This window comes from Montipora capricornis, chromosome 14, assembly GCF_036669925.1.
Source record: "Montipora capricornis isolate CH-2021 chromosome 14, ASM3666992v2, whole genome shotgun sequence".
Taxonomy (NCBI): Eukaryota; Metazoa; Cnidaria; class Anthozoa; order Scleractinia; family Acroporidae; genus Montipora; species Montipora capricornis.
Window position 1 is genome coordinate 19,184,643 of NC_090896.1, and position 18,483 is coordinate 19,203,125.

Sequence of the window (18,483 nt, forward strand, 5' to 3'; positions counted from 1 at the left end):
ATGTTATTACCACATTCATATAAGGAAGGTGGCTGGGTAAGGAGCAAATAATGGAACTGTGGTGGTGATACGAAGTGGGTCATTTTAATACGCATCTCTACCGGGTCCTTGGTAGGTGATGCTTAGTGATGCTAGTTACGTAAATAGTACGTTATACAAAATGCATTTTGCAATAATCAGGGACAACAATTGTAGGAGTCAACAAAAATTGGTCTTGTTCATAAGGAACACAAAAACATTGGATACTATTTAAAATATATCTATTTTTTAAATAGTAGTGTGTGCTGGTTATCTAATACCACGAGGTCTAAATTTTATTTTCTTTTTTCGTGAAAACAAACAAACAATAATGTCATAAGATGGGTATGGCTGTTGACCAAAAGGGAAAAGTCTAGCTGTATCTTGAATCGTCAATTGGCTTTTCTTTATCCCTAAATGAAGCAAAGCAATGCTCGGGGCAAACTATCTTTTCAATGACAGACAATGCCTCAATTTACATATAATCTCTTTGCTCACAGAACTGTGGATTCAAATGTCAAGATTCAAATGTGAGAAAGCAAGACACTGGTTGCGAGTTTGTGTACGACGACAGCTTTGCCAACTGTGATAGTATGTTGGTATCCACTGTTTTCATAACCCAGATGCGGGCATTTACTATTATGGGAAATCAGTGGTGTGTCTACCCATTCAGCTCACGCCTGATTTTTGTCTGGATGGGAATATTCGGCTGCCATATTTGTTGGTCTGAACCTGGTGTTTGTCCTCTTTATAATCACTGCATACATCCTGATATTCTATACGACTTGGTCGTCAAAATGGCGCGTAACCAACCAAGGAACCAGAAGAGAGAGAGCAATGAAGTCCACTTCTGTAAATACTAACAGGAACACGTCTATGATAAAGAGGATTGTGTGCATTGTGATGACAGATGTTCTCTGTTGGGCACCAATTATGGCCATTAGAATGAGATCAGCAATAGATCAACAGTTCACCTCTCGTGGAGACATAGCTGTTTGGATCGCAGTTTTTGTCCTTCCAATCAACTCAGCGATAAACCCCGTTCTGTACACACTTTCAACCCCACAGGTAAAGAGATTCCTGTTTTTTATCACTGGGCTTAGCTTTAAATGAATTACTTGAGGTTTAATGAGTTGCGAGAAAGAATTGAAAGCTTAGGCTGACTTCATAGAAAGATAGTCATAAAGTGGAGTTGTTTACTGATTCTCGCCATTTGTCCTTTTGCCATTATGTAGGAGTTACAAGGACCAACGTTCATCTGGGATATCATTTTACATCCAGTTTTCCTAATTTTGCAAAATATCCTGACGGTTTTACCTCATCTAACCCCTTTTCCCCTTATTGCTAAAATTGAAAGTAAATTAAGAAAACATCCCTTCCTTAGGTAAAAAAGATTTTGGGAGAAAAAATTTGTAAAGTCTGGAACTACGTTCAAGGAGTTACCACCTGCTGTGAAAATACCCAAGGTGAGAATTGTGACATTTAATTTGAAGCCCAATTGACTTCAAGGAAAAAGGAGAGAGAAAGAAATAAGTATACTAGCAAGGATTGAATTGTAAAAAATGTTAATTGGAAATGGATGATACTAAGGCTTGCATGGAGCAGTTGATTCTTAACGTAGGGGCATAGGAAGATACCAAAAAATTTATATGTAAGAAATGTTTTTAAAATGTGTGAAACTAAACCCGTGGAGGTAAATGTTCAAGGAATTTTAATAATAGTAATAATAATAATAATAATAATTGAACTTATAGAGTGCATATATCATAACGTCATAACACTACAAAGTTCATAGTTGGGAATATGAATTATGTCAAATTACAAGAATGTGTTCAATGGGGCATACGTTATTTATCAGTAATAGATATAAATCTATCAATTCAATGTTAAAAATAAATAATAAATCAGTATCCCCCATATGAACAATTTCATAGCAGATATTTAGTGATGTAAATAAGTCATTCTCTTATTTAGTATAAAATTTTGAGATGTTAATATAAGTGATAAGCTCGTTTATTTTTTCTCGTCATTTCTTTTTTATTTTATTTATTTAAACGGTCTTTTATATGTTTTTGCCTAATTTTGTGAAAATTATACGGGTTTAAATGACGTAATTTTTATCCTTTACTAATCAACGTTAGTGTAATTTTCTTTGCACTGCTACTTTGGTCACCAAACGCATCCTGTAATCTGTGTTATAGTTTATTATTTTGCATCTTTGCTTCTTATTGAGCATAGCTTGCTGGGTCAATGGAAAAGAGAAATTGTGTGTTTAGTAAACTTATTTTTTGTATCCCCATCTCAATTAGAATTCATAAACCATTCAAAAGAAATTGTTTATATATGTGATCCTCGCACTCAACTTTAGTGGCTTCATTGCTCATTTGCTAGAGCGTTGCACTGGCATCGCAGAAGTCATGGGTTCGAATCCCATTAAAGCCATCCGAATTTTTAAAGCGTCTGTTAGAGACATTTACTTAAATTGTCCAGTTGAGTGCCAGGATCCCTACACCTTTCTTCTATAGACCCCAACTTAAAATATACTTTTATTTCATTGTGGAGTTACTGCGTTTTCTTTCTGAAGCGGCCAGAGAGGCCACTGACCCTGTGTTTGGAGTTTTAAGGGTCAAAACAAACGATTTTGCTGGAAGATTATCTACGCATGCAAAAGGCACAACTCCGACAGTGCTGTCAAAACTAGAAAGGACCTCAGGCAGGCCAAATGTCGTTTGTGTACTGGGCGTCGTGAGTGGTCTGATTTTTCAGACAATGGGTCCCGCTGCTGCTGTTTGGATAGGAGCCATCGTGCGAATGAGTCTAAAAGAAGAGTTGATGGATGGATTGCTAGTCACACAAGATTGACACACGTCTCTTCAGCAAGCAGAGAAGGCAATCCGGATAAATGTGCGAACAACCCTGTCTCCAGCACCCCACATGAAAGCTGTGCATGTAGCCCACCTAAATGTATGGGAACCAGGATGATACTTACCATAGCACTTGTGAAGGTCACAGCTGGAAACCACATTACTTAACACCACACACACAAGCTGCTCAGTGCACTCCAGCAGCCACTGTGCAAATTTTCGGAATAAGTAACTGTTCCTGAGACATGAGTGACCCTACCACCACGACCCTGTACAAGAACAAGAGAAACTGCAGCGATTGTTATAACTACTGTGGCATCTCTCGAATCGGCACCGCTGACAAGCCCACTGTCACCTAGAGCAGTTTTCTGAAGGAGTACAACTCGGTTCTGAATGCAGCTTCTGCTCCAATCGCTCTACAGTGGATATCATCTTCTCAGTCAGGCAGCTCAAAGAAAAGAGCCGAGAAGAAGACAGCCTCTGTTCATTGCTTTCATAGACCTCACAAAAACATTTGACCAAGTCAGCAGAGATGTAGCCTGCATAGCAAGCGGTTCAGCGAATTTTAGATGCTTCTTTCCACCAGAGTTGAGTTTCGAGTGATCGTTTTGAAAGCGAAAGCCTGGACCGAAGTCAGACAAGAACGCAAGGGGAAAGGGTCCAAGGAGAATGAGCGAGAAACCGCCTGCAATCAACCCCTCAACATTTTCCAAACCTCCATTCGCCCGCAGAGAAAATATAGATCCTGATTGCAAACAGTCATGTTTAGTCTTACATTTTCGTAAGACTTTAAAGTGCTGATTGATGTTATCAGGCAAACAATTGTGTTTATTAGTGAAATGTTTCTTGATGCTAGACGAATTAAATTTATGTTCCACACAACGTTCGTGTCGGTGCCTCATTGTAAAACCGATATAGTTTTCATCACAAAAACCACATTTAAACTGATAAACTACACGTTGTTGGTTAACTATTGATGGTTTCTTTTCTGTGATCTTAAGTTCGTCCTCTAACTTCTCACTAAGAAACACAGGTTGGAAACTAACGTTTATTTTGCTTCCAAGATCGTTAAGCTGAGGTCTAACGGTATCGGCCGCTTTCTGATCTTTAAACGGTAATGCTATTCGCGCAAATTTTAACTGTAGTCGAGTTCAGTGTTGTCTGTGTTGGAGATCTCTTTTCCAAAACGAATCGATTAACAACCCAATTGATGTGATTTTTCGGATAATGAAGATTGGAAAAAACGTTTTCAAGTTGAGTGCATTCTTCAGTAAAAAACTCCCAAGAGGATGACAGTGCTATACATTTGGGAATTGTCACCCTCTCTAAATGCCCAAAGTGACTCAATCAAGGCAAAGTTATTTGTATAACATTCTTTACAATACCTAGCATGCAAATTATGCTTTCCATCTATTTAAACTCTAGCACTTGTATTTATTTATCACTTGATAATGGAGTTACGATGACTTCGACAAGTCGTGAAAATAAAAACATAGTCAGTTTTATTTGTTTTTCTTTCTTAGTTATAAGTTTTTCTAAGCAACTGCTTATAAGCACTTTTTAGTTCGTTTAATATCATTATTAGTTTCTTTGTTTTCTATAAGCTTCCCAATCGTCCAAAGAACCAGTTTTTGAAGCTTTCTTTTTGAGCCATTTACGTTTAAACATGGCTTCTTTTCACTCAAATTAAGCCTTAGAGACGGCTTGCCACGAATTTTGACAACTCGGCAAGGTACGCGTTTATCAAGCACACTAAAGAAAACCTTTTTTCCATGCTGACCACGCTGCATTAACGTAAGAGAAATTTACAATAGACGGCCAGTTCGTGACTTTGAAATCGCATCGGAATTTGCTCTCATTGAAGTGCCTAAAATTTCTTGCCTTGATGAATCTCTGCTCTGCCCTTGGGATACTAATCTTTCTGACCGCATCTATAAGGTCATGACTACTCCTTGACAGGGGATAAATTCCTGAGTGAATCAAACTTTGTACATTGTTTGTTATGACCAAATCAATCAATGTCTTTGTTTCATTACATACCCTACTGGGTTCCTTTAAAACTTGCTGAAATTGAAAATTGATGAACACATCAAGTAAATGTCTGGTGTGAGACTCAGAGGGATTGCAAAGCATATTGAAATTTAAATCACCTAGTAAATAAACTTCTCTCTGCATCAGCCCTGGTCAAAAAAATTTCGAAATTTTGGAAATATTCGAAAGGCAATTTTGGTGCTCAATACCATGTGACGAAAAGAAAAGGCGTTAATCTTGGTTTTTTTCATTTCAAGAGCCATCATTTCAAGATTTGTATCCTCAAGATCAAACACTCGCCGAAATATTATTGAGTCACGTAAATAAAGACAGACTCCACCAACAAACTATGTCTTTCTACCTCTACGTATGAATGTATAACCTGATAGGTTAAGTAGCCCATCAGAGTCAGCCTCATCGAGTGGATGGATGGATGGGTGTTAGATTCTTCGTGGTTACTTTTTGTAACTTTTTTTAAAAGTTGGCCATATTCAATTTGCAACGAGTTTGTTAGTTTGAAGTTACTGCATTGGTTAGGTAATAAGGAGTTCTTTAAGCAGTAAAGAAAGTTTAAACTGATCTTTAAATACGGCGATGTAATATTTTGACAAAGTCAAAAATGTTACTAAAAGGAACACTCTTCAGGTTTCGGAAAGGAAAAGACGAATAAATTCCAAAATAAGGCAAAACCTGTGGATATATTACCATAACTAAAGTGCACATTGGCCATAGAGCTTCCTGAAACGTTTCAATTTGTGTTAAAAACTCAAAGCTTTCAAATCGAGTGTAAGTCTATGCTTTCTATAGTCGACTATAGTTTGATCAAGCTTTACAAAGTCAGTGTTTCTTGGTCTCACTCAGCAAAAGTAAAATATTGCTTAAAATACACAATGGATTGCGCTGTAAGTTACAGAAAGTCAAGATATGTAGTTCATATAGTTGTTCATGGAGTTTGGAAAGATGTCGACTTGTTTGAAAGAAATTATGCGTCCTTTTCATGGAAAGTTATCATCGTTTGAAAACTCGTAATTTGCTATAATTTTGCTAAATCTATCCCAACCGTATGAAGTGATGTTTTAGACTCTGTAAACTATGGCTATCCCCAATTTTAATGTATCACGCAGCTTCTCCATCTGGTGTTGTGATGTGAAAGTCTCAACGTTGCGCTGTCAGTTAAAATGGATTTTTAAACTTTTTTTCCCAAATGCACTCAAAAAGTGCAAATGTTACGAAAAGGAACATGCGAAGGGTGTGAGGTAGGGTTCAATATAAAAATTGTTAGGTAGCTTTCAGGCGACGATTTTATTCCTTTTTCTGGTTGCATAATGTTTGTTGTGCGTGGAGAACACAAGCATTTTCGCTACGACTTTGTATTTTTTATTTTATTTGAGACAATTGCAAGTTACAAAAAGGAACATGTAGCTAAGTAGGCCTTTTTATATTTTTGTGTCGTTGAAATTGATGCTCCTTCAAACCTAAGCATACATGCCATTTCAATGCAAATGTTCTTACTTAAATGCACTATGCAACCCAACAACATATAGACAAGTAAAACTTAAATTAGCTTTTCTTTATGAAATCTTATGCTTGTCAAAATGATCTCCATGTCAATGTTATTGATGATAATATTGCGAGCTGTCTGGTCTAACCTTAATAAAGCTTCAGATAATCAAGCTGATACCTTTTTTGATAAAAAATGCTCTGCACTAATAGGAAATTGAATGAGATAACAGTTATCGTATCCACTTAAATTAACACCACTTAGCAAAAAACGCATTTTTGGCAACAGATACTAAAACAATTGAAGTTTCTTTTTTTGAATCCTTAAACGCTCAATACAGTAAACGCCCGCATATAAGAACAATTTTTTCAGGTTTAAGGCTGATCGTGTTCTTATTGGAGGGGTGCTTAGTGAGAAATCAACCAGAAAGTGTTCTTAAAATGTTCTTAAAATTGGTTTCAGAAATGCTTCAAATGATATATTACTAGAGGTTTAATTAACATACAATGCTGTTTTGTAATAGATTTTATAGTTTGTATTGGTCCTGAACACCATAGTACTTTGATACAAACTACTGTACTGTGTTGTTTCCTTATCCTAATACCCTTTCCATGTTTTATTTATCAGGCTGAATTTGTTCTTATTTATATGGTGCTTTATTGGCCAAATTTCAGCCTGATGTTCTTAATCCACTTGTTGCGGGTGTTTACTCTATAACAATGCTCTATTCTGCTGAAACAGCGTTTGATAAATATCGCATTGTTTAACTACTGGCATATAATAATTAGCATTGCTTACTGGCCTAGTGTCCTTATCGACTGCGACTAGCTTTGTTCTTAGCTTTAGCACGAGCAATCCTCCTGCGCTCTGTTCTTATCTTATCCTCGAGCTGCTGAGGCGTAAAGCCAACAATCTCCTTTCTTGCCTCACCATCCTCTTTTAACTTTGTTGTAACGTACTCTTGGGTGCTTCTCTCGTTGCTCTCTATGAGGCCCCTGAACAGTCTCCAATATATCTCTGTGTGATGATCTGAGAACGTCATTCCACCCTTGTGGCTCACAACTGAACCACACTCTGGCTTGGAAATTGCTTCTGGGAACATGCGATCAAGTTTGTCTTGCTGTGTCTCAGTCTCGGTCGGAAGAGTCTGCACAGTCTCCTTTGTGCCTGTCTCTTTGATGAAGCTTCTCACTTTCTCAAATATTTTGCTTGCATCAAATTTGCTGAGGATTTCGTGCCCTTGAATGACGTCTTTCACCGTTTGTATATTAATGCATTTCTTCTCGATTGCTGTTTCAAATGCTGATTTCACTGCTTCATTCTCCTCATCTGTCCAACGATGTCAACCGCTTCCCAACTTTTCATCACTTTGATCGTCCTCGTTGCCGTTTTTCTGTTGAGACATCTCCTCTGACACTTCTTCTTGAGCTTCACTTTTGCTGGTTCTGTACATGATATTGCGCAACGCCGCGGACGTTTTGGCGGCAGTTTTCTCCTTCTGTCGTATGAGGTAAGAATTCTCTGTGGTTTTCTTATTGTGGCCCAGGAGGTCTGCTAAGTCCTTCTTTAGGTGCCCATGTTGTTCCTGCACAGCGGAGACTGCTGCCTTTCTAAATGATGCTGCATTTACCCTGACAAGTACTTTATCTGTAGCTTTCTGCCAAAATGAGTTCAGCTGTGCAGAAACCATGGAAGAGGACATAGTGTTCCCAGTAGAGCTGATAAAGACGTGATCATTGCTTCCTGTCTCTATCTGCACCTGGTATCTTGTTTCGCATGAAAGTGAGAGTGGCCTGCTTCCACTTGCAAATGGTTGGGCTCAGCACAAGATGAGCTGAACCCAGAGATGTCAAGGTCTTGTGTTTCACCACAGTCACAACCATTTGACCATTATCTGGCTTTGCTTTGGCTAGCTCTCTCAACGTCATGTTGACGACATTACCTGCCCTGCAGGCATTCTCTATTATCAGCCTTGTGATAAGGTGATCTCTCACTAAGCAGTAGTCTGTCTGGCTTGGGATCTTGCAGGCATCCTTCTGCAGGTGTTCCCCTCACACTGCAACTGCTTTCCTCACCACTTGGGATGTAGCGAATTTTTCGATATCTTCAGGTTTGATCAGTTTTTCCAAATCCTCCATTAGCTTTTCCCACCGTCACTGGCTTACTACCCTTTTAAAGGCTGTTTCTTTAAATGACAAACTAGCGAGCTCCTGACGTGAAGTAAATAGACGTGATAATTGATACTTGAAATCGATACAATAAGTGTGTCTCCATAAATCACGGCCGAGCAAGGGTATAAACAACAATGTTGTGATGAACAGAGTAACTAAATGACCTTAAAGCAATCACAATTTGTATCAATTTGATAAAACAACAAGATAAGTCTAAAGGATCTTTATTTTCGTGATAAAGAAAAGACTAATAATAGCGATTAAATTAACTACAAAGAAAAGACTTACTTTGGTTAATGAATCGCACGGAAAAGATAGCAAAGACACTTGAGATAGTGGTAACTTGGATCCTTCTGATAGCAGCAAAGGTAATGGTGTTGCTTTAACTTACTCTCTTGCTCACTAATATTAAGTGTCGTCTTTTATTGGCCATGATACATGAAAAAAGCTGGGGCATTTTTAAAAATTGAGCACCCACAATAAACCTATTTCCTATCAGAAAATTCCACAGCTATTCTACAACTTAAGAAATCACGATTTCTACCGATTTTTTAAATTTAATATCACGTATTTCACTAAATAGTAACCAAATATAAATCAAAAGGAATTTTGCAGGAAATTGAAGAGGTAAGCGGCGTTTCGAAACTAAAATCTAATATCAAGTTTGTAGAGTAGCGTTATCCCGTTACATGTGTTTAAACAGTCGTAGCTTAAGTGTATTGCTAGGATATTGGTTAAAAATAGTGTAATTTCAAGTTAGTAACGAGTGTTACTTTTTGTAACTTAACAAAGTTACAAAAAGGAACACTTTGGTTACGAAAAGAAACACTTGTTCCCTTTTGTAACCAAGTGAAGGTTACGAAAAGGAACAAATGTTCCTTTTTGTAACCAAGTGAAAGTTACAAAAAGGAACAGAACACGTTACGAAAAGGGACCATGAATCTACCCACCAGCGGGTGGCTGGATGGATGGATGGATGGATTAGATGGATGGATGGATAGATAGATTTGTTTATTTCCACTTATTGCATATTCTGAATTACAAGTGGGGTTAGTATTACATGATACTTACGACTAGACTAATTACAAAAATATATTAACAACACAAAGACATTCAATAACTCGCCACAATTTTACGAAAAAACTGTTTCCCATGTTGGAACGACTGATAAAATCATTAGGGAATATGTTAATGAAAATGACGTACTATCCAGATATTTTCCAAACGTAAACTTGGCACAATTGATATTCATACACACCATGCCAGTTTTTGAGCTGCATGCCAAAACTTGATCAACCAGAAAAATTGTTCTTATAGAGCAAAAGCTATTGAATATTGCTGAAACTTGAGTCTCCTTGTTTGTCCGGGCTAAAATCTTTCAGTAAAGTGAATTCAAATTGCTCGATCTCGCAAAGAACTGTAAGCAAATTGGACCGCTACATTATCATGTCACACTCAGCGTCTGACTCCAAATGCAGTTTCACGTCATTTATATATAAACATTACAACTTCTACTGTCCAACTTTTTTTCTTCTTAAAATATGTTTTCCGTGTACCTACTACGAATATATAACACCATTATAAAAAGGGCGGTCAACGTGCTCAGTCAGGAGAAAATTGCCATTTCTTGACAGATTGAGCTGTCATGAATGAAAATCCGCCATTTTATCAATGTGCACGCGCTAAAGTTCGCGCCAATGACGCAAGAAATTCTGCGCAGTAGGGTTACGCAGTGCAAAACCAGAGAATCACCTTAAAGGGGAAATGTGTCACGCCAGCCAGAAAAATAATAAAACTAGCATGGTTTTTTTCCTTCATTCATTTTTAAGCTCCCTAATATTGGAATTTTTTAGAAAGTAACACAAAAAAATCTTGCACTTATATTGACATTAGGTTGTTGTTGTTGTTGTTGTTTCTACTGTTAAGGTAACACAGTTGTTCATTGTGAAAGATTTTGTGCCACAGGATCTCCGCTTGCAAGTAGTATACTTGTGTTGGATGTAATGACACTTGCATTGACAAAACCGTTCGTCATATCTCCTCTCACGTACATGAGCATTTTGTTTCGGACAGGTCATCTCATGAGTACAAACATCTCACAACATCAAAAACTTGTCGAGACTCTGTTCAACTGAATGTTTCAAAGACTTAGACTCAGCCAACTTGAGTTCTAAAACTAAAATAAAGGAAGCTTTGCATATCAAATGGCATAACGTACTCTTAAACAACAGCAACAACTTCTCTCTCAGTTTAGTCTCCTTGATTATTCACTTTTAAATTACAACGATCTTTTTTAACGGCTTAGTTGCGACAAGAAACTAAAAATCTTAGCCAATTCATTTACTTTGTTTTTGTAGGTATGCGAAGAACGTATCAATTTAACCTTCGTATTTTTCCACAAGTAAGTCTAAATTCGAATTGCACAACTCATTCCAAAGTGAAGATGGCATACGTTTGTCGAAACATGTCTTGCAAAAAATTTAATATGTTGTTTTATTTCCTCAGGTTATTTGTCGATTTCATTTTATCTTTCAATTAATTTAAGGATATATGCTCCTTGAAATTGAGCACAGTTGAAGAAAAAAATAAAAAATAAAAATAACCCTGATTTCCCTTGAAAGATGATGATATTAACTGGTGTGACCCGGTTGCAGAAGACGAACAAGAAAAGGAAGAACAGGACAATGCGGAATCTGAAGATGACAAGGGAAACGTTATGATCTGCAACTATAACGATATAACTAAGGCAGACAAGTGATAATAACGTCAACAGTTTTCTTTGCTTTAAGAGATTAAATATACTGAGAAGATTTAGAAATGCTGAAAATGCAAGCTCTACTTTTCCCACAAAATGAACCTTAACTTTACATAAAAGGCGTGATTTGCAAAGAAGCATTTCTGACTTGTGTCAGGTGGTCTTGTGAGTGAAATGAGTGAAGCCTTAATAATTTATTTTCATAGCTGTACTTAATAAAAAAAATAAGCCAGTATCTTATGCGAAAGGATGCACTGTTGTGGGAGAGTAAAATGCTCCCTAGAGGAATTTCAGTGTAACAAATCTGTTAAAACATGTATTCAGATAATCGAATATCAAGTATCCAGAATACTTGTCAGCAAAACGTATGTAGATATTTGTAAGGACTTTAGAGTCATTTCCGCTCTCTTTCGAATTCAGTTTTAGGCTGTTAACTCTGTAATATGTGGAGGCTGAATAAATGCAGTTTCTGGTGTTATTGCCAGGTTGGACCAAGGCCTCAAACATACTCTGTTGTGGGTCAAACAGCGGATACTTTGCTTGCTTGATTTACGTTTTAGGGCCCATCACAAGGCAGTAAAATATCAAAGATCCATGGCAAAAATCTCTTTTAAGTTGCTGAAAAATAATTTTTGACGTATTTATTTTTCTATTGACTACAGAGCAAGAGAGAGCTGATGGCGTATTCTTGGAATCAGGTAAAAGTGATTATGAAAGCCACATGTCATTTTCGGCTTTCCCTTTAATTATAAGAGAGAATCTTTAAACATCTTTTCCAGCCAAAGAGGAGTGAAGGTTGGCTGACGATTCTGTCATTATTTCGGCTCGGCATCGAAGCACCGAGCAACGCAACTGGAGGGTGCACATTGTAAATGAGGCTTATTGTTCACCCATGTATAACGCTGGTAGAATGATAGCCTTTATTCTTAATTATTTTGTTGGAATAATTCTTATGGGGAGACAAAGAATAGCACTCTATGCAATTGACATCACGATTTAGTGCCCAAGGCATTTTGGGATTAGCATGCGGACAAAAAAAAAAGACATTTTTGCGATGTTTGTCCGAATTTCAATCCCGTAACACTTTGTAGAAAGGCATTATGATCTATTTTTTATCAATTGTGAAAAATGCTATTACAGATATGACCAGAAGAAAAACTGTTACAGAGGCAAGCAATAAATGCCATTACCTCTGTGAACGGAGATAAATTTGAACTCAATGTGAAGTACCCGTTTTGTCCCAAGGGAGCTATTTTTCTACCTTTCAAAAAGCAATTTGATAGCTTCCTTTTAGCGTTAACATTCTTAGCATTTGGTTTTTGAGCTAGTAACACACGTAGACGTTTTTTTTTTAACCACGAACTTAGATTTGATAGTGGAGAAAGAAGATGAACAACATGTGAGGAACGAACAAGCAGAAATCGACCTTGAGAGAGAAGAAGTATCAGATGTTAAAGATGCAAGAGCAAACACAAAGGAGAAACCGCCAGGTGGTGAAATGATTGCACTGGAAGCGAGGGAAGAAGAAACTAAAGCGGCGAAAGCAAAACGTTCAGAAGTGGAAAAAGCAAGAAAGTGTACGACGACTAAGGTGCCATTCCAAAGTGTGTTGGAGTTGGCCGGAGGAGAAAATTCATCTGAAGAAAAACATCGACAAGTACACAGGGAGGGAGCTGCTCAAGGTGCTGATGGACCAAAAACATCAAAACTGGCAGTGATAAAAGAAGATGCAAGTGTCCTCAAACTGGATTCAGATGTAACAAAGGGCATAACGACTAAAAACGAAGAACCAAAAGTTGTTAAATTAACTGAAGTAGACAACATAGTTGTGGCTGACAAACTGTGTATGCATACAGCAGCTGATATGACCAGTGCGACAGGTATTGAAGAAAGAGATGCATGGAAACTTAAGAAAGAAAGGCCAGTAGATAAGGATGCGATTGAGGTCCCTAATGCAAGTGGTGGTGAAGTGGCAGAGGATGGTTTTCCTAAACTGGTGGATAAGGCAGATTCGATTAAAGGGGAACAAGACGTTACAAGAATGACATTGACAACAGATGGAGAAACCGCAAGTGCTCATCCGATTCATGCAGATGTGGCTTACCTTCGTGAGGCACTTAATACGCAGCAACAGGAAGACGTTGAGACGGTTGAAACGCCCAGTGTGGGAGAGGCTGAAAAAGTCAAAGTACCAAAACCAGCGTGTAAAGAAAATGTCCAAAGGGCGAGCACAGGATATGCTGGAGCCACCAATGCAAAGGATTTAAATGCGTTGTAAACAAAAGCACTAAACATGATAGAAATATAATAATCCAATGGGATTAAATTGTAGTGTGCTTTAGGTAGACCAAGCATTCTGCCAAAGAAAAGTTCAGAAAATATAAACAATTTTCATCCTCCCTGCATAGGGGTGTTTTTTTTTCCAGAACAAAACTTCTGGTCTTCTTTGTCCTTTGAAATGCTCTTGTAGGACCACATTTTATGTTTTACAACGAGTGAAATGTGGAGATAATCATTAGCGCAGTGTTGGAAGGACCCAAGGTGCATCTTACTAAATTGCAACAGCTGAAAATATGGCCAGTAAGAGAGAAGTAAAAGTTTGCTTAGAAATCATTGTCCCCAGGGTTCCCTTCCCACTTCGCCTGTATTTTATTTTAAGCTACCTTACATAGGCCATTTTTCTGTCGTAACTCAGAAAAGATTCGTCACTTTGTCAAGCGCTACTGCAATGATTTGGACATCAAACTAGTTTTTTCCTGCTTTAAGATAGGCAACCTTCTTGGTGTGAAAGACCCTATCCCTGGCGGGCTTCGTTCACGTGTGGTTTATAAGTTTGCATGTGGGGGCTGTAATTAATGCCTGTTATGTGGGCGAAACAACCCGGCATTTTTCCACACGTGTGCGTGAGCACTTAGTCACTGATAAGGCCTCTCACATTTTCAAACACCTACAGAATTCCGAAGGATGTCGCGCCCTGTCTTCAGGGGACTGTTTCCATATTTTAGATCACGCCTCTACGACTTTTCAACTCAAGATAAAAGAGGCTTTTCATATTCAAAGAGAACAACCTTCTCTTAATCAACAACTGCATCACGTAAATCTAAAACTATCCTTTTAATTCTCACATTGTCACGTTTTATGTACATTCCGTTGTTACTGGAATAATTAGCACTTTTTCCTACTTATAAATTCAACTTAACGCTTTGTACATTAATCAACTGAAGATGACAGAAGTTTCTGTCAAAAGTTTTGTCGCTTTCTTTAAATTTCTGACTTGCCTGCTGATATCAAGACCCTTAAATACAGAAGCTAATAAGGGCACTGTAGACAGAAGCACCAAATATGGTCGCATGGAGAAATCGTAATAATTATCATATGAAATCAACCCTATAAACTGGATTTTTAACTGTAGACTTGAACATGAGACAAACGTTAGAAACGCTTCCTGTACTAAATGGAAAAGAATACCGGTAAGTCAGTTATGACTCATGCGCGTCAGAAATACCTATGTTTTGATTTTGGTTTTGCTTTTGCTTTTTGGTAAAAAAGGATTGCATAATCAATGCAAAAAGCCTTAGTTCGGTAAAAGAGTCAAGAGGCCTTCTATAGGCCCATGCCATCTGTGACCAATTGCGAATTGAAATTTCAATTCTTTGTAAACTTTGAAAAACCATACATATACAATATACAAATGGTTCATCTAAGTCAATGCTGTAAATCGTCTTATGACTCAGGAAATAAAATAATTTAAAAAGATAAGTGGTCTTACTAGTAGGTGTTGTCCTTGATTATTTTAAACGGCCAGCTCCCAGTTCGCTTGATAGCGCTTGATCGCAGTGGTCTTGTAGTTGGAATCCTGTTCAAGCCTGAATTGTCCAGCTTTTCCTTCCATTACGGCTAAAGTAGGGTTCACAACTGCGATGATCTTAAAACTTAACTTGTTTCATTTCTGCAGTTCAAATATATGTGTTTAATACATTGTTTCTTGAAAGTCAAAAACTTACCCAGTCATTTTCAAAGGGTGACCCAAAAACACTGACCCCCAGTCGATGGACCCCTCTATGGACTGGGTCCATGGACTGCCTCACGGACCAGTCGACGGACTACCCTTACGGACCCCCTATACGGACCACCCTAAAACAACATAGAAATAAAAATAAATAAAAACTAAAGATTTGACTTACCAGTTGTCTGGATAGACCACACGTGTCAGTCGTGTCGGCGAAATCTCAACCGTAACGTAAATGCAACAGACTAAGGCTCAGGCTCGGGTACAAAGTCTATTAATCACAGATCGCCTCTTCCTTTGCTGTGGACTGGAATCCTTCGAAAAACATTGATAATAAGTAAGCTCTCTTTGTATTTTCTTTCTTTCCCTCCGCCATTTTGTTCGGATCATTCTCCCTCGGGTTTGTGAACTTGCCCCAGGCTTCTCGATCTCTCAGTCCTGAACAAAATGGCGGAAGAACTTAGTTTCGAAGCCAACGGTCAACAGCGAAGGAAAAGGCAACACCTGAGCCTTAGTCTGATTTGCGGAGCGTAATGGCTAGATTTCACCAGCAAGAGTAGTCTATCCAGACAACCAGTACAAACAAAATTTCAGTAGTTATTTATTTTCAATTCTGTGTTTTTTGGGGTGGTCCGTAGAGGGGGTCCATAGAGACCGGTCCGTAAGGCAGTCCATGGACCCGGTCCGTAAGGGGGTCCATGGACCGGGGGTCACCTATTTTCAAATGCATTTAGAAAGTTCTTTTTTAGCTGAAATAATATTTTAAACTGCGTAAATACAGGTACAACACCTGTGTTTTCATGTGAAAGATCAATACCTTGAATTCACCTCTTCAGTCCAAAATTTTTCAGCAACTGCAGTGCTGAAACCGAGTGCATGCTCTATGTAGTCTGCCACCTGAAACAGTTAGATAACTAAGTCCATCAATTTCACTACAGTGAAAACACACACAAAATAAAGAGATTGTTTGTAGGTATGTGTTTGTTTGTATACAAAAGAGATTATTCTTGGAATAAATGCTCCTTTTAAGAACTCAGGTTTTTAATAAAAGAGCAGATAAAATATTCACGAAAACACAATACATTAGTTTTCTTTCCAAGAAGACACTCTTACACTACATTTTAAAGCTGAACCAAAAGCATACAAGCAAACAAATAACAATTCAGCAGACTCATTAATAATTATTAAGTAATTGGGTCCTGCAGGTGGGTGAGGCAACCCCAGGTGGGTGAGGCAACCCAGGGAAGGGGATCGTTGTCTTGCTTTGGTAAGTTGGGTAACACTTGCAGGATACTCAACCTTTCCTCATCTAAAATAACATGTGCATATATTCAAGAAGTGAAATGTAAATTAGATATTCCTACTAAAAAATAATTCAAATATATTCAGAGGAATAGTAATAGAAGAACTCTATTCAGAGTGACAATATTTAATTATTGTTTACTTTATAATACTGACCTTGCCAGTTACTTTTGTTTTCTAAAACCCATTATTGGAGCAAAAAATGAAAGGATGAAAGTTAACCTAGGGCAAGAGAGCAGGATAAAGATGTGCATTATCTACCTATTCCAAAGACAATTCCTCATACTGCGAGGGCCACTAGTTTTTCAGTGATTACTGTTGTGTGTTACCCTCTATTAATAAAGTTGATTATTATTATTATTATTACTGCTCTTTGGATCAACTACGGTCAGCCAGTATTAATAACCTTTGTTATCAAGCTTAATGCTTACGTCGTATAACCTAGGTGCTGATCCGTGACTGAGAATTTAAAGTTTAACTGAAATGAGCTCTCACCTTGCAGTGACACTTCTCTCCCTCATGAAGATTGCATTGTCCAATCACAAATCGGAAGGATTCAGTTTTAATAGTCGTTAGCCTCTGTTAGGGTATGGCTTACAGTAAAGAAAGCCAGAAGTTGCTTACCTATCTAAACGACTTGATCTCCGAACGTGTGGTCTCAAAGACTTCCGCCATATTGATTTTGTGCCTGCGATAAGTATGGTTGTGGTATAGACCCTGAACACGACCCATGAACGCCTGAAAAAAAAAAACGCTGGGATTTCAAAAAAAAAGTTGGGTTTTCAAAACAATCTGAGTTTCTTTTAAAAAAAAAGCTGGGTTAAAAAAAAAGGGGGCGGGGGGGTTTCCAAAAAAGACCTGCGTTTCAAATACAAAAGTATTGGGTTTTCAAAGGGAAAAAAAAGAATATTTAAATACTTGAGACTGAAAAGTATATCGCCAAATTACACTAAATAAACAGCCGGGGGTTTGCATGTGCCATGGTACATTCCTCTTGCAAGAAAAATACCTGCCATTCTTTTATATCCAGCGTTGGGAAAATCCCTCAGTATCCCAGTAACAATGTCATCAAGCTCATTATCATTCATTCCATCATAACTTCCCCGGATACTTAATCCATATTCTGACATCTCCCTTTCCACAGTTCACTTGCTGACCCCAAGAAGTTTGAAGATCTCAGGCACAGAAAAATGTCTTTCTATTAGAAATTCAACCTGTTCTTGTGGAACTACATATTTGGGTATACCACGATTACCAGTGAAAAGCTTTTCGGCAACACATGCAGAAGAAGTTGGGCTATGAGAGCTCAAGAAATCTCGGACTTAGCATAACTTACTATGTTGTTATCAATCCCTATAGCCCCATCAAACCTTGCAATAGTATTATAGAGACTTTCCACATGGAAGAATACAGAATCATGACTATCAGAGTCAAAATTTGGTGAATTAAGTTGCTGTGGAATTGCATGTATGCATGCTCGTAATCGATTCCGTAAAACGTCGACGTCCAAGGCTGCCATGGTTTTCTATATCGGGAGAAAACTCTTTACTGGTCCCCAGGGCACCGTCGGCCAAATTAACTCTGAAAATCCCGGATTTGAAAGAACATAAATCGAAAGCAAATAATAGAATTGATATTGGCATAATAGAATTGGAAAGGAAATAATAGGATTGGAAACTGCACGAGAGGACTGTACAATCGAATTACAGAATTACAAAATTCGAAAACGAATAACAGAAGTCGAAACTGAATAAAAGAATTCATAATGGAATAATAAAATCAGAAAAGATTTCGAAAGGCAATAACAGGAATCAACATGCATATAAGAATTC

The 18,483-nt window shown here is 37.8% G+C and overlaps 1 protein-coding gene and 1 pseudogene across 1 annotated transcript; one reads left to right on the forward strand and one right to left on the reverse strand.

Annotated features, from left to right (window-relative positions):
• Window positions 1-7,225: 7,225 nt before the first annotated feature.
• Window positions 7,226-8,564, reverse strand: LOC138031597 (uncharacterized; annotated as a pseudogene).
• A 3,236-nt stretch (window positions 8,565-11,800) lies between these two features.
• Window positions 11,801-13,618, forward strand: LOC138031599 (enolase-phosphatase E1-like). Its single transcript, XM_068879265.1, has 3 exons — window positions 11,801-11,825; window positions 12,003-12,038; window positions 12,708-13,618. Exons 1-3 carry the CDS (start codon window positions 11,801-11,803, stop codon window positions 13,616-13,618), a joined length of 972 nt encoding a protein of 323 aa, XP_068735366.1.
• Window positions 13,619-18,483: the final 4,865 nt, after the last annotated feature.